This window comes from Harpia harpyja, chromosome 3, assembly GCF_026419915.1.
Source record: "Harpia harpyja isolate bHarHar1 chromosome 3, bHarHar1 primary haplotype, whole genome shotgun sequence".
Classification (NCBI taxonomy): Eukaryota; Metazoa; Chordata; class Aves; order Accipitriformes; family Accipitridae; genus Harpia; species Harpia harpyja.
In genome coordinates, this window is record NC_068942.1 from 44614035 (window position 1) to 44631069 (window position 17035).

Sequence of the window (17035 nt, forward strand, 5' to 3'; positions counted from 1 at the left end):
AGTGCTGTCCTCTGGGTCTGCTCCCCTCAGAGCATATCCACAAGGTCCCACATGCAACCCTTTCCTGAAGGTCCACTTTGGTTGTGCTGCTTTCCAGGAAACAAAACATAGGTCCTAACCCTGAACTGCAAATTCTGCTGGGAAAGGACTGTACCTTCTATCCCCGCTGGAGAGAACTGGGACCATTGTGGCTGACAGCAAAGAGAAAAAAAGTAGAAATGAGTTTGTGGGCTTGGGATCTCCCAGGTGAGGCTGTGCCATTTCCCTGCAGTGGGGCACAGCTGAGGTCAGCAGGTTATTGGATTGAGTGCTCCAGGCACTTTCCCATCACTCTTTGCAGTCACACAGATGACCCAGTTAGAATTAGGGTCTGGGTGCTCAGTCAGTAAACAGGTTAGGAATATTATGAGGATGTTCTGGCTAACCCATGAGACTAATGAAGAAAAAGAAATGATATGCAAAAGGAATAAAAAAAATTCCTGCAATATCCAGACAATGTCAAAACCTACCAACATTTTTATTCTTGGGTAACACAGCAAACAGATTGCCACATGCTGTGTGGTTTAAGACATCCAGTTATCTTCACATATTGCTGGCAGCTCTCCTCCAAATCTGTGTCCTGGTTATGTTTCTTGGAGGGCAGGGCAGTTGCAAAGCCCAGAGTAATCTGTTGCTCCTGTATCACATATTCATACCAGAGGCAGGATCACTTTGCCAGCATTGCTAATCCTGTCTGATAGGACACGACTGAAGGAGAGCTGTTTGTGCAGCAGGAAGAAGCTGGTTTTAATAGGCAAAGGGGCAGAGGAATGTAGTGATGATGGAGAGGAAGATACAATGCAGTCTGTCCGTTGCAATGCCCTCACCAGCTGCTGCAACCCACTGCCTACACAGGTCCCAGAGCCATCTGGGTCTCATCTGGCAGAAGTCTCCCTACAAAGAGCTGAGGAAGAGTTAATACCATAAGGCAGAAACTGTAATGATGGCATGGAAAGCAGGAGGTCTTCCTCCGTGGAAAGCAGCACGCTGCGCCTAGCTGGTGCAATCTCTGCCCAACAGCCTCCCCATCACTGTTTCCCAGGGTCACAGACACCTCAGTGAGGAGCCTCTTGACCTTCCCCAAAGCACACCTACTGTGCAAAGGGAAACTCCTCCTTGCCCTCCACCCTCCCCCTGCCTCTCTGTACTTGTGAATTCCCAGCCTCCTCCTTCACCTTCCCCTGTGCGTGTGCTAGAGAATGCCTCCCAGCCATCTCTCCCATACACCCCATAGCTCACCAGAGGCCCTGCTGTAAAGGAGTATGTTATTATGACATTTGAGATGCAGGACAATTACCAAGAGACACTGGTTTTCTTCTCCCCCCTACCTGTTCAAGAGAAAACTAGCACGACTGGGAGACTTGCTCATGTTATTCCTCCAGATCAGTGACCTGCTGTGTCATCTCTCCATGCCGAGCAGATACCCACTGTGATGGCTGTAGGGACAGTCTACAGCAACAGACACAGCAGGACACCAGCAAACACTCACCAGAGCACATTTTCTGCTGCTAACTCCACCAAATCAATCAGCTTCTCAGTAAATTACATCACTGGAAAGCCCAGTGTTTCAAGTCATCCCAGATCTCTATGTTCAAAAGAAAGTGGGGCAAGGATGGGGAAGGGGGAGGAAGAACACTGAGAAGGTGACAGAGCGTTGAATATAAGCCTCATCCGGGCTCCAGAGAGGTGCCATGTACGAAGCTATTATAAAGCATACTGACAGTAAAAGCCAAAGTAGGGCTCCTCATCTCACGTGGAAGTGGTATTTTCAGAATGCTGGATTCTACACTTTCTGGTCAGAAACTGTGCTTTGCTGCCTTCCATGAGATACCAGAGCAACTCCTCTGACTTCACCTGAACATTTCACAAGACCCCCCTGCCTGACTGCCAGACCACAGGATTACCAAGGACAGCCTAGCCCTGCAGGGACACATCGTATCTCAGACCCTTGAGGAGGGTGGGCAGTAGGAATGGGTGGAAACAGGAGATAGGATGCTCATCTCCTACCGTCAGCCACCTCAGAGCTGGGCAACTTAGTCTAAACTAGTCACCTGGTGACATACTTAGGGAGGGGTCCAAGGTACAAACACCTTTTGGGAGGGCCCAGCTTTCTCCACAGACTACAAAGGGAGCCTGGATAGCTAATTTTTAAATGACAGTGATGATGCCCATCTTCAGGAAAAACAAACGAACAGAGCAGAGACCTCCTGCATACACAGCCAAACATTACAGGGAGTCCTCTCCTCTCCTCTCCTGCACCCAGACATTGTGACTGACCTGTACTTGGAAGGAAAGCTTTTGGAAGATATAAGCATGGCACAATCTGAAAAATTTTGGCTTGAAGATCCTCCTTGGTCTCCCTCTCTTGTGCAGATGGAGATAACACAGTTTACTGGTCACAACAGGTTTGGAATGGAGATGGAAAAAAAAAGAATCCATATTTTCTTTGAAATACTGCATCTTGATCTTCTTCCCCAATATCAACCAAAAATTTCCCCACTTTTTTGTAAAGCGCTCTCTCCATCTTTATTATCTATCATTGCAAAGTACTTTGAGGTGGCTGGATAGAAGTGCTCCATGTGCAATTACTAAGAGAAAAGTCAGAAATAGCCAGTCCTCTTCTACACAATATATACAAGAGCTGAAGGTGTTTACAGTAGTGTAATTTTTCAGGGTAATCAAAAGTTTTCTTTTAAACCCCAGCAATCCAATCAGTCCAGAGTTTCTCTCAAGATCTTAAGAATAGCCTTATAACCCTGAAAACGTAGTGGAGTTGGCCAAGCTCAGGAAACACAGCCATAAAGAGCAGATTTTGTTGATTAGGACTGAGATGTTTCAGACAGAAATGTATGGAGAGCTGATAACTGGAATAGCCAAGGATGCTGCAAGTTGTAATTGAATGTATTTGCAGAGCCATGGGCAGGCTGAAGCTGGTGTTGAAGATGACAAACACTAATTTTAAATATATGAACAGACAGAGTGTGATGGAAAAGCTCACACCAGCATCCAGCAAGTCTCCCTTTGAGCACGTAAATTTTTAAAACTAAGAATCACAGCTGAGAGAAACTTGTCTCCTGAAAATTACTTTCAAGCTATGGCATACTGCCAGTATTGTTTTACCTACTTATTATCATGAAGATGCTGAGTCAGGTGCTTCCAGAACAGACAGGTTTTCACTTCTCTTTTCTGATAGTCTATATAAAGTTGCATTTGTCTGCACTTCAGGTAATACGATACACCGAGAAGCAAGGTGGGAAAAATTTCCCAATCACATCCAAAGGCACACAGGACTTCAAATACTGTTTATCTCACAAGAAAGCTTGGTGTCCTCATTTTCAGGCTGGGGTCACATTCCTTCAGCACATTTTAATGAAATATGGCTGTTTAATAGGATTTCTCAGCATGCTTCTTGTTCTGTTGGGAAATACTGTGCCAATGTTTCTCATTTTCATTCTCTTGTTTTAGTGTCTAACTCTCACTTTGTCTTCTATTTGTCCTCACTATAATACAAATTAAAGTGCCACTCCCACCATCAGAGACAAAACCAAAGCTAAAAGCAATAATTTATTGTGCATTCAACTAAAAAATGCTATTCTCCAAATAACATTATGGATAACATCCATCTGGTTTGAAATCTAGTTCTGATTATGCAGAATAGCTCTTGGCTGGTCTTCTGCTAGCAGTGCCAGCTGTTGCTGTTGAATGATCAATGGGATCATGGTGCCAAATAGATTTTGTTCCTGGTTCCTTTCAACCCAAGGGAGAGTAGTCTGACAGAATCAAAAACCATCTAAATTTTGACTACTGTCTTGTATCTTCCTACTCGCAAAGTTCTAGACTTATTTTGAGGTAATACTCTAGACACTGTTCGTAATACTGTAAAGCCTCCATTAGAGTATTACATATATGTTAGATGGGACTGTTGTTAGCACTCAAAAATAACAACAAAATTATCTGCCCTGTGGACACGCTTAATGCATAACAGCTGTGTAGCATGGGCACAGGTTCAGTATGTTTGAAAGCAGAAAGCAACTTTAGGAGCTGTATGGTGCTGTCATAAGGATGTAACCAACCTGCTCTGGTGACACTAAAAAATGAAGCCATCACGTGCCCCATCTTTTGTCAGAAATCTTGCTTTTGCATCACTCAGACATAGACATGAAATCTAGATCCAGAAAAGTCCAAACGTCTTCTACCACAGACCTCTGATGACAGTGACACCAGATATGTTCAAAGCTGGGCTTTCATCATGCCGCCTTCTCCTCTTAGGATATTGCATGTGTGATGCACATTGCCCAGGCTCACCCCCTTCCACTCAGACCACCCGCTTGGGGCTCTTGCTTGTCACCACCACCTCTGAAGTAGCTCAACTCCCCTTCCTCCAATCCCACTCAGTTCCTCTGACTTTCCAAGAAGCCCACTTGAACTGAGGAGTGGCTACACCCATGCGTAGTTTGAAAACACTGCTCTTGCCCCAGCACTCCCACTTTGGGCTGTGAGCACCCATGGGGAGGCAGACAAGTTGTAGTGAAACTGAGGGAATTTGTTCCCTTCAGCTTTGCTCTTTCATTCCATGCTTTAAAGTTTCTACAGCAGAGGCTGTCTCCTTGAAACTCAACCTCCCAAATACCAGGAGGAGAGAGAATGGGATAGTTTGCAAAGATGACTGACTTCTAGGTAATTAAAATCCCATGTCAGTTTAACAACAGTTACTGTTGTGTTTATGGAAGGAAGGGACCATAACAACATTGCCCAAGAACACAACAAACTTGAGCATTGCAAGTAGAACTGGCTTTATAAGTAGAAATCTGAAATGGTAGTTTGGGACTTCCAAAAAAACCCCAACATTTCAGAGCATTTCAACCCAAATCAGATTAAAAATTCAAATGCACTTCTCCCACCTCATCCCTTCAGCCATGAGGTAGTTTAGAATGGCAGCTGTGATTCAAATCAGTCTCTAATTATTTGAAATGCTTAAACAAAATCCTTGCTTACAGTCAGTTGGCTAAATCATCTGCTAGGTCAAGTCTTTGATTTAAGTGCAGTTTGTTCACATACGGTAATGGAAAACAACAGCTCACATACTTAAGTGTGTGTGCATGTCCTTTATAATGAGCCTGTATATAATCAACACATCAAGGCTCAATAAATCCTATTCCAGCAGTAGAATAAGCCTGCTCATGTTTGTATGGATTAATCTCTCTTCTGGCTAATAGGGCTTGGACTCCACCCCCCTTCAGGGGACCCTTGTCCTTCCATGGCAGGGGAGGCGGGGAAAGACAGCTGATTTTGGCAGCTGCTAGAGTCCTCTCTGCTGCCAGGGAGGAAAATGCTGCAAGGCACCTAAAGGGAAGCTAAGTGACCTAGTTACACAGCAAGGGGGTGAGTGATTACCAACAAGAAAAAGGAGCAGGCAAGCACAGCCCACCTGGGATATCCTTGCAAGGCTAATCCGAACTCAGAGTTTTCCCAGGGTATTCAAGGTGACAACTCTTCAAGACGTTTCTGCATTAACCAGCCTTCCAGAGGAAAGTCTACATAGGCTTTCCATAAATGGGCAAGACTGGATTTCAGTGTTTTCTTTCAGGAAGAACTAAATTCAGAGATCCGTATAGCATTAAAAAGTATGGACAAAAGAGGATGCTGCTGAGGACTGGTAGCAAGCTGAGCCATCTCCTACCTTTGGGCTATTAAAACAACAGATGTGTCAGAAAACACAGAGTCAGCATAGCCTTAGATGATAGAAAGTTTGTTCTCTCTTGGTGTAGAGGGAAGCACAGGAACTAGGGATGAAACAAGCCCAGTCCACTCTGTCAGCGCTGCGTTGTCACCTGTTGTGTTTTGCCCAGTTCTGACAAAAAGGCACATCACATCTCTGTGAGGGCACCCTGGCCATCGCAGAGGCCATCTCTTACCTCATGCTGTAAGGCAAAATGACTTACGTGTCCTGACAGATCAGAGATGCATATCTTGGAAACAGCATAAAAGTCACAGAGCTGCATTTTGTTGGGAACACTGCTGCTGTGTATTTTTCCTCAGGGAGCAGTTTGGGTGGAACATATGGTGCTTTATGTCAGTCAATATTTCTCAGATGAGTTGCATGCACTCAGTTTTAAAGGTCTGTTCACATGTCCAAAGACAGCACAAAGAACACAGTTCTCTCACTTCTAAATAAGTAAACACACACACCACCCTTCCCTTGGGTATCTCAAAGCATTTGCTGCTTATCTACCCCTCTCTGATGCTGCGCTTCACCCGTGCACAAATCTAGCTGAACATAGATGTATCCAAGGAGCGAGGTCGGGGTGCTACTGAGCTGGAGCTAACCACGCTGCCAAGGGCCCAGGCAGAGCAGACACCCACACACTAGTGTGGTCTGTGCTCCCCGCTTTGGTCGCAGGCAATCTCATACAGCAGAGCTTATGAAACACACCAGAGAGGGAGATGCAGAAGATGGAAGGGACTTTTATACACCTTGATAGTACTAGGTTTGCCCCTGCAGGCTGCACTGATGTAGGAACACTGGTATGTGTTGGCATGTGGCATGGTATGTGGCAATGAAGGGATTAAAAACAGGTGCACAGTTACCTACCTGTCTGCCGTCTTTTTGATTGCAGGCTTCCAGTGTGATTTGAGAGCCAGTAGAGAAGGAGGTAATGGAAAGACACTTGTCTTGCTGTCTAATTAAAGGGTCACTGAACACCCACTCCTTCAGCATAAGAAAAAGAAAGGTTCCATTAGGATCATAATGGTGATCAGATGAGGGAGAAACAGTTTTTTCTAGCAGATATTTCAAAAACCTGTATCCTTTGTTCAGCTCTTACCAAAGGCTCCCTGGGAAGACTATGGCAGCAATCTTCACCTGATCAGAAGTTTATGCTCAGCCTTGGTGCATCATGACTATTTCAAAGCCTGCAGCCGACTCCCCTGACCATCTGAGCTGTCTGATTAACCTTGGATCCCATGCAGCAACTTGCTCTGCAGCTTTACAGATTCAGGCCTACAAAGCAGGGAGTACCCTGAGCCCTGATTTACATGATGGGCAACTGCTTCTGAATATTTTACATAGCAGATGTGTTCTGTAACAGGTATCTGGGACCTATAGATTTTGAAGCGAAGCAGAACACATGCAAGCATATCCATGGGCTAACATATATCACCAGCACACATAAAGCACAAGCCACTTCATTTTTTCCTCCTCTCACTAGATGGATACCCAACCCAATCAACTATTATTATTATTATACTTTCCCCAAGGAAGAAATGCAAAATACAATAAGTTTCAGAGATTTCAAATGGTAATGACACAGAACAATGAGTCAGATTAAATGGCATGTTGAACGCTGGCTATAAACTAGTTTCCAACAGTTAACAGATGTGAATATGTATTTTCTGGCATAAAATATCCTACTGTGACCCTTAACTTTCTCAAGCTGCTTCCCTGCTGCTTTCAGTCGCCGAAAGAAGAGGCTGAGTGCAAATCTCCAGCTGGTATAAACCAGCACAGCTCTAGTGCAGTTAGGAGAGCTGCACCAAATTACTGCAGCTGGGGTCTTGGCTATTTAAACTCTACTTGGGCTTTATACTGAAACGCATGTGTACAACAGCACAATTCAAGCCATCTGCAGCTACAGCTGAACTGGCAGACCAAGGAATGTTTCTGATCCTGGGAAAATCTCTTACCCACATGCCACGGTACTAGCCAAGCACACCCCAGGACCGATTCTCATGGGTTGGATGATGAAGCAGAGCACACCCAAGCAACGGTCTAGTGGGAACAGCTACATGACTCAAACCCTGGTTGCACACCTACTGCACAGACTAGTCACACCCCTGAGCATTCATGCGCTGCCTGTTGCCTTTGAGTGATGAAAACCTTCCTAACTATGCCCGACTGCTGGGTCTGTTGAGCCAACAGAGCTCTGAGAGATGGGCACAGTTTCTTTTTCTGCTTACTATTAAAATCATTAACAGACCCAAATTCTTCCTTCAGTTACCTCTGTACAAACCCACCAAGGCCAGAGATGCCTTTTCATTCTCAGGTATTAAAAAGGGCAGAAGCAAGAGCAAAGCACCAAACTGAAGCCTGCCTTACCTGAGTGACAGGTGGATTGTTCACTGTCCCTTTACAGTTTCCCATGCCAGCCAATGTGTTCCCTGTGGTATCCTGTGCCCGAGACTCTAGGCAGTTTCCTCCTTGTTTAATTATTCCTGGAATCAACTCCTTTTCAGGAATCCTTGAAGCAAAATGACAGTTGCATGGCACTTCATACACAGAAATGTCCAAAGCACTTTCACATTTACAAGGGCATAACTAGCCCCTGACTGAACACAGTCCCCTTTATTTGACAGAAAATGAACAATATCATGCTATCCACTGGAAATGTCTGGAGGAGGCAAAAGTCAAGGGAGAACTTGGTCAGAGGGTTGGTACCCTCTTGTTTCAGAAGGCATAACAGAACCTTTAGGTATACCCCAAGCAGTTTATTGTGATGTCTCTTCTGAGAGAGGCCATTGCCAGGAAAAAGCCATATCCACACTGATTTATCCTGCTTCTGCCTCCCCCTTTTCCAGTGCTTCCCCCCAGTGCTAGCACATATTCTCTGTCTCGTTGGTAGCAATACAGGAAAGATCCATCAAGGCCAGACTACAGCTGGATGTTTTAGCCTTGACCCTTGTTAGCTACAGACTTTGCTTGACTGAAATGTAAAGATGTGTTGCCAGGGTGTGTTAGCTAGCCTGTTACTAACACAGCTCTACCCAGACTACCTCCCAGCAAAGCAATGACACAACACTACTGCATCCTGACCTGGGGCAGGGGAAGCCTCAGGCACAGCTGGTTCTGGCATTCACCAGGGCTTTCTCTGAACCACCCGCACCTCTGCACTGAGGCTGTCCAGCTCTACTTGGCTCAACTACCTCCAGTCAGAGCAACTAACAGGCAGAGACCAAGCTATAACTGGGAGGGATTTAGTGCTCTGGCACTTGTCTACACCCCGCACCTCTGCAAACACCACTGTTGCACATCTCTGAGGGACAGCTGTGTGGGGCAGAGCAGGACTCCCAGAGGCAGGAGCAACAAACCTTTTGCAGAGTTGCTGTGATGATACAAGCCAGGAGATCACAGGAAGTTTCTCACCAAAAAGAACAGAAAAAAACCTTTTCCAAGCATAAGTCTCTCTTTTGCCCGCTGCCACCAAGGCTCAGCTTCTCATTGTAACCCACCTCCCAGATCCTTCAGAGATTTCTACAAGTGGAGAACTGACTCACTTGAGCTCGGGGTAGACGTTCTCCAGATACCACTGGAAGGATTTACAGTTCAGTTTGCGTCGCTGCTCCACTCGCTCTGCAACACTGGAAACACAGGCAGGTTGTTGAGGATAAGGTAGTGAACAGGAGGGAGGGGAACAATGAAGATTGGCCAGGAGGTTTGAGGGAGACTATACGACTTTTTCCCATTACTCATTCTCCCACGTAGTTGTTGCTGGGTTCAGAGCACTAGCAGTGACCTGAGGTGAAAAGGAGGAGAGAGGCAAGTGGCAGGAAATAGAAAAGGAAGACATAAACACCTTCAGAGAGCAATTCTTGCACTTCATTTGGCTCAGAACGATGGCAGGGCCCAGGTCTTACAGTGTTAAATAATACGTTGCAGTAAAACTACTGTAGGACCAGGAAAGCATTTCTGCCTCTGGGTGCCCCTGGAGAGGCATACCATGAAACTTGCACAACGATCAGCTCCTGAAAAGGCCTAGAAAGTGTTCGTGCTCAGGCAAATACAAATGGTTAATCTGTGTGTCCTAGAGCACATGACTAGCTCATGGCAGCAGCTCTAGGCTCAGGTTGGGTTTCAGACCTAAAGAACATAATTATTTGCTCTTAAGCAGTTTTGGGAAAGGGGAGGAGTATAAGGGGAAATTAACTCAACACCTCAGTAAATGTCTGCTGCAGGAGTCCTCCCACTGCTGATTTGCTTGGCTTTAGCTGGCTGAAGAAGAGGACTTCCCTCAAGCAGTCCTACTGAGCAGCGACACTAGGGACTCTCCTCTTCAAGTTATAACACTACATTTGTGTGTTGGGAAGGACTTTCAACAGTACCCATGCTCCTTGCCATCCTCAGCCCACAGAAGCCACTGTACTGCCCATACCTCAGGAGAATGTACTTAGATCCTATATTCACATCAAAAAAGTGGGGAAGGAGGGTCCATTTTAGGCCCAGTTGACAGTGACGGTGTTAGAGGCATTTGCATTCTAAAATCTAGATTTAATACAGGTTCACAGGGCTGTTATTACAGGTCAAGAAATTGCGTGAAATCAAATCTCCAGCTCTTACTCAGCCAATGCTGCCAGTAAACCCGCTAGGGAGTCTGTGTGAACAAGAACTGCAGGTTTTGGCCCTAAAACACATGAACAATATATCCATGTCCAATATGCAGCAGTCTGGTTTCCTTCACAAGCAGCAGGTTACTTGCTATTTGGCCCCAGTCCAGCTGCTGCAGTCAGCTCAAGGACAGATAAATTAGGTAGGCAAAGCTATTTGTACAAAAATATGTAATGCATCATGATAATAAAGCACGATGTACAACAAAAAAAGTGTGTGTGGGTCAGACCAAACCTGCTTGTCATCAAATAAGCAGGAAATGCATCATCACCCAGTGCACTTAGCTACACATTTGAGATACAACCACATTTGCCAAGTCCTTACGCTGATACAGTAGTCACCTGTTCACAGGCAGATATAACCCACAGATACACACCACTCCTGGGATTTTTTACGTTTATTTGGGAGTCATAGGTGTTTGTTAGCACAGAGAGCAAGTTCTCCCCTCATCCCAGGTTTTGGTGTCCATCACTGATTTCTGGGTCACAAAGAATGCTTGAGTCCATAACAGCGAATCCCATGTGGCCTGGAGACAGCTTTAGCAAAGGTGCTGTAAGGAGCATAATTCTGCACAGAAGTGGGATCAGCAGGTGCTGGAGATGAGTCACAACCAGATTGTGTTTCTAAATGAGATGTCTCACCATTGGCCATGCTCTCTCCTGCCCTACAAACCAGGCAAACCACGCATTCACTCATCAGGACAGAGGGGAGTGCTCTGAGTACAACCTGCCCCATGGGCCAGCTAGCCGTGCTTGCCCCAGGGCTCTGCATTCACACAGGAATTTTGGATCAAGCTCTAGTAACTGCATAGCTCACATTGCCAGAGCAGCTGCATGCTGTGTTAGAAAATATTCTTATCTATCCACTTAAAATGTCTGGCCTTTTAATTTCATTACAGATCCCTTTGGCCTTCTGATTTATGCAGGGCTACTGCAGGAAAAATAAAGTGAACTAGAAGCAAACCTTGTTAGCCAGACACTCGAACTGCAACCTCCCTGGCAAGCCAGTCATTCAAAGCATCTCTGTTTCCCACACTTAGCTCCAAAGAAGATCCAAAAACCATTTCTTGCTAGCAAGGGGCTTACAAGAGCCCTCCTACTGAGGTTTGGGGGCAGCTTACCTTCCAAATGACTTCCCAATGGCAGATGGCCGGGCCTCATAGTAGTACTGCTTGTATTCATCCATCCACACCTCTGCTGTGCGCTTGGTATTCCTGCATGGGTATGAGGAGATGCTTTGCTGAGCGCTGCTGGAGAATCTGCCCTCCCAGCGAGCAGGCACTGGGTGGGCAGACCCAAGGCCTGTCTGCCAGGAGGGAGTGGGGGACAGTCCCAAACATGAAACACAGTGGGGAGTACAGATGGATATAGATTTAATGTGTTAAGTCTACAAAGCCTTGCAAGGATGCTTCCATTCCAAAGTTAAAATTTTAACAGCCATAGTTTACCACGATTTTTTCACACATGCTCCCTCTGCAGAGACACCTGGCCTGACTGTCATGATCACCCTGCTTCACAATATCCCTTTCCCCAGATTAGAATAACACTATGGAATAATTCAGCTTGGAAAGCACCTCTAGGTATCACCTGGTCCAACCTCCGGCCCAAAGCAGACTAGCTTCAGGTTAGGTCATGTTGTTCAGGGTCTTGTCCGGTCACGTTTTGAAATCTCCAAGGATGGAGATTTCACCACCTCTCTGGCGCCCTGCGCCAGTGCTTAACCGCTCTCATTGTGACGCACTTTGTCTCATCTTTTGTCTCTTCCCATCTCTCTGGAAGTTGTCCTTAGGACTCGTCTCAGAGCACATACAGCTCAGTAGGATCTCCGAACTCAAAAGCAGCTCAGAGACAACAGAGATAACTAAGGACTGCTGATACAAGGCACATGTCATAGGGCCGTATCCACAAATGGCCAGGGTCTCTCCCTGGCGTACTGCTCCCCCCCCTCCACTGCAGACTGAGGAAGAACAAGATGCACTAATACAAACAACAGAGAAGGGAATGGGTTTTGTTCACAGAAAACAGCAACTCATCCTTCCCTTGAGAACAGATGCTTAGCCACAAGCTGTTCTCTGTCATCAGGCAGAAAGACAACAAAGAATTCAGGTTTAATTAGACATGCCCAACATCAAGGTGACCTGGCTGCTACCAGGAACTACCCAACACCTACTTGATGTAAGTTAGTGCATTGCCCTCAGGGAAGTCATAGGGATGGCGCTTCCTGAACACGTGTCCCACTCGACTGCAGGGAACGATCTCCAAGCTGCCACCGCACATCCACACTCGGAAAGAGAGCTCTGGAAGAGACCCCAAGAGTCATACAGCTGCAGGCAGATCTGCAGAATTTCCAAGAAGGGCAACATCAGCAGTGTGCCTGAAAACCTTGCCCCTCTGCTCTAGATTTATTGCCTGCAATAGCAAAACCAGGAAAAGCAATGCCATGGTAAGAGTGGAAAAACTGTCCTCCCTTTGTTAAAAAGGAGGCAACCTTTGTGGCTCAGAGACTTCCTAGCCTTCTCCAGTCCCGCTCCTCTCTTTGGTCCCCCTAGCATTTCAGTGAGACACCTTTCCCTTTGACCAGGTCCTTGTGGTTGCCAAGCCTTCAGGATGGCATTTGGCAACAGACTGAGATCACCCCCACACCCACCTCGTATTGGACTTCTGTAACTCTCTGGCCCTGCACACAGATGGAAGAAAAAAAAGAAGAATTCACTGTGTAAAGCAAATCATTTGAGGAAGAAAGGGAATTTAGGAGACAAGGAGAAAGAAGAGAACAAGATGAGGGCATAGGAAGTGAGTCAATGTCTAGAGCAGAGTCCTCTCTCTCATACCTCCATGTTATCCACCCTACAATATCTTGTTGTTCTTGTTCTGCTTGGTTCTGTTAATTCAAAAAAAAAAGTGAATGACTGGCTTATAGTTTGTCACCAGTTGCCACTGCTGGGGAAGCTACTGAGAGCAGAAATCAGTCTAATGGTGTGACCATAAAAATATGGAGAGGACCCTGCTACTTGAAGAAATCCAGCTGGTCCTGAAGCTAAATTCAACATTTTGTAAAAGGATTAGAAGAACACAGAGCTTTGATGTACAGGCACTTATTTGCATCACAGAAGAGATGTGACCTTGCTCAAGCTTACGGGTCTGTCCTCACAAGTTTAATCACTGCCACACTGGAGGGGTTTTCCACTTGTGTTTCATGTGGTGATGAGAAGAGAAGAAGGAAGAAGGAAAATGAAAATTAGCTGGGTAGTTTGGTAGTCCTTACCAAAAGGACTTCAGATTGTGTAGACTGATTACTTCAAAACTTTACTCAGTTGGGATCTCCCCCCAGTAATGCCTGAATTATGGGACTCTGATGTTTAGAAATTAAAAAGCTTTCCTCTATAGCTCCTGGGAAAGGTTGTTCAAACAGTGTGTTTTGGGGCATGGAAGATGGTGTATTTAATATAGCTTCGGAGTAAAAAACCATTTTATTAGACTGTATTTTGTGGCATTTCTTACTAGCTCTTGTCTCTCCCTGACTCTTTCCTAGAGCTTATTATTTTCAGTCTCTTCTCAACAGGGAGTTCCAGCTTTGAAGAGAGGAAGGGCTTTAAAACCAAAAAGGCCGAGACATAAGTTTCTGTCTGGTGGTGTGTCCAGCTGGCATTTGCTCTCCTGGAATGAGGTTCTGACTCACCTGGCCTATAACAAAACCAAAACACTCAATGTAGCATGTGTAACTTAAAGTGATGTCCAATTCCCAAGAGAGGATTCCTCATGCCGTATTGGTATCTTAGGCACACATAGAGACTGCATGTCCAGGCTTGTAAACAACAGAATTCTTTAAAGAAGTGGTGAAAGAATGCAGATTTTGGGGACAGAAGATAAAATGGAGATCAAACATAGCTTATTAAGGACTTTCATCCATCCTCTGATGGAAAGCATAGGAGAACTTTTTGCTGTATATTTTCCAGGACGTGACCTAATCTGTATGTGTTTTAAATGACTTAATCACTGTGGCTTTTCCCCATCACAGTGGAAAAAAAGGGGTTTACCAGCTCACATCCAGCTGGAAGGATATTTAGGCAGCTGGTAATTGCTGCCTGATCATTTCTGTGTACCTGCTGTGTGTGTAGAGCTTGTCCGGCTCCGTGCCCTTCCCATACGTTCTCTTATCCTGTTTCCTCACAGGAAAAAATTTTCAAAGAAGAAATTTATTAAGAATTGCCTTCGTGGGCAGGGAATGGTCTATCTCACCCACCCAAATTAGTCAGAACTACTCTCCCACCTCACCTGCAAATGATGACCTTATCCAAACAGTTCCTTCCCACTCAGAATTGTAATTTGTAGCAAAAATAGTGTTTCAGAACATTATGAACACTTTTCCTTGATCACAAAATCTAATCTTCTATTAAGTATGGAAAACTTTTTTTTAAGAGGGTAAATTAACCATTCGGAATACTTCAAGGAAAATTAATACTTTTTGTTGTCAAATACAGGTTGGTTTCTACCCCTCTGCCATGCAACAGCAATAGGCTCGATGTAGAAGCCACTGGTTGATTTGTTGCCTCACATTATGCTGAAGAGCTGAACAAAAGTTAGCTTTAAAAAAGAAAAGTAGTCTGTTTTGGTTTTAAAATACCTTCCCATTGCCATCATCATGGTGGTGTGGCAATGCAGCTCAGGGACAGGCCCCATTAAACAGAGCATTGTGCACATAGCTTTGCCCTCTTAAGTGAAGAGTGGAGGTGCAGGATAAGAGACAAGTGATGGGAGACAACAAATTTACAGGGAAACCACACAACAAGGCAAAACTGGCAAGCCCTGTACACCTGGCCCAGTGCCCCACAGCCTGGCCCAGCCACTGCCAGGCTTTATGAGAGCAATTTGAAGGGGAATGAAGCAATTCTGTGGAGGTTTTGATCAGTTCTACAGGCAAGAAGGGCTGTGGGTGTGCAGGTAATTTACTGCCACTTATGGCAGAGAGCTCTGCTTAGCATCAAGCTACTGACATACGCACCAAACAACACCACTGGGCTCTCAGGTGGGCAGAAGCAGACAACCAAAAGCCTAAAGAAATATTCTTTCTCCATCTTTGGGGTTTACAGCTTTTACACAGTTGCAGATCAGAGGCCGACAGGATGGCCAAGTGGCTGGCTCTGCAGCTGGAGCAGGGCTAGTGACAGCAAGGAGCTGAGTTTGGCTGTGAAGAGGAGTCTGAGGGACACAGGAGAGGGGATCTTCATGCCTGGGTAAAGGCTGCCTGTTACTTCTGCCTACAGTGCTTAGCTGATGCTGCTAGCACTGCTGAGATCCCAATGCCAGCCCCATTTAATATCTCTTCTTAATATCATGAATATCATACCTGAAGCAAGACCTCAGAAAACAGGGAACACAAGCACTCACTAGATATTTTGTATTAAAAAAGTGGTACCTTCATATTCTGTTATCAGCCAAAAATATTATTTCCTGGTTTCAGAGAGCATTTCAGAAAGAGGCAGCTCTCCCAGCTGTGTTCAGAGAAACAAAAGCTGCTTCTTCCTGACTATTTCTTTCTTTCTAATTGGTCCTTCAGGTGCTAGAAAACACCACATAAATTCTCCTTTAAAGGGTTTTATTTACAAATCTGTGACATTTATGGAAGCTGTAGAAACAGAATAATTTTTTTGGCAGTATTAGCTACAGGAAAGTCTATTTAAGTTGACTGCAAAACATCTCTTCAGCTCCACCTGCATCATTTCTAAATGAATGCCCCGAATACTTGAGGTCTCTGGGAACCTCTTTTCAATACTCTTCTTCCTTTTGTCACTAACACCTGGTGACATTGCAGCATCCCTTCACATGGGGCACAGAGAGATGCCTGGAATATCTGTGCTACCATTAAGTGCAAGGAGATGGGTTTAAGCACCATGCCCTATAAGATAACAGCACTTGAGTGGACAGACTACCCTGGGCTTCTGAATTCCTCAGATATTTGTAATGCCCTAGTCTGCTTTTAAAAGTTTGCATTCTGAATTTATTTGTACCCAAATTCCACTTACAAAGAAGAGGCTTGTTTTATTAGGAAAAATATTATTCTAACCTATCAAGCTGGGATAGCAACTCAGACTTATCTGGGAAAGAGAAACAGGTATAAGAAGAGAGCATAGGAGTGACTGTCCACTTCAGAGCTGAGGCAACAGACTGTCATGTGAAGGACTGGAGGAATATTCTCCAAAACCAAGCAACAATTTAAATATCAGGATGTTCCTCTTTCTTCCTTGTACTGTGGAAGCACCTGTATAATAGTGCATATAGCCTGTAAGACACTGATAGCCCTGCTTGCAAAAAGCCTCCATTTACTTTGGACAAATCTGACAGTGATACAATTCTGACCAACATGGGGATTACCTGACCATGTCCCTAGCCTTACATCAACATGCAGATCAGATCTCTCAAAAGGAGAGTTCTAGCAGGCGATGAAGACTGGGAAGTGGTTCTGCATTAGTGTGTCATTCCCCTGAAACATCCTAAACTTACCAAAATTTTCTCCTCCCCAGATGTCCATTTGAGTATCATATTTTCCCAGGCGGTTAAACCAGGACTTGTCGATCACAAAGATGCCTCCTGCTATGACAGGTGTTCTGGAAAAGAAAAC

General features: G+C 45.1%; 1 protein-coding gene across 3 annotated transcripts in view; it reads right to left on the reverse strand.

The window, feature by feature from the left end:
* GALNT16 (polypeptide N-acetylgalactosaminyltransferase 16) overlaps window positions 1-17035 on the reverse strand; it is an 81019-nt gene that overhangs the window by 4542 nt on the left and 59442 nt on the right. For all 3 annotated transcript variants that reach the window (XM_052782360.1, XM_052782359.1, XM_052782358.1), the window contains 6 exons: window positions 16918-17021; window positions 12587-12713; window positions 11538-11630; window positions 9310-9393; window positions 8135-8276; window positions 6632-6748 (listed from right to left, as the gene is read on the reverse strand). In XM_052782360.1, coding sequence (XP_052638320.1) covers window positions 6632-6748; window positions 8135-8276; window positions 9310-9393; window positions 11538-11630; window positions 12587-12713; window positions 16918-17021 — 667 coding nt within the window. The remainder of the gene's footprint in view (window positions 1-6631; window positions 6749-8134; window positions 8277-9309; window positions 9394-11537; window positions 11631-12586; window positions 12714-16917; window positions 17022-17035) is intronic.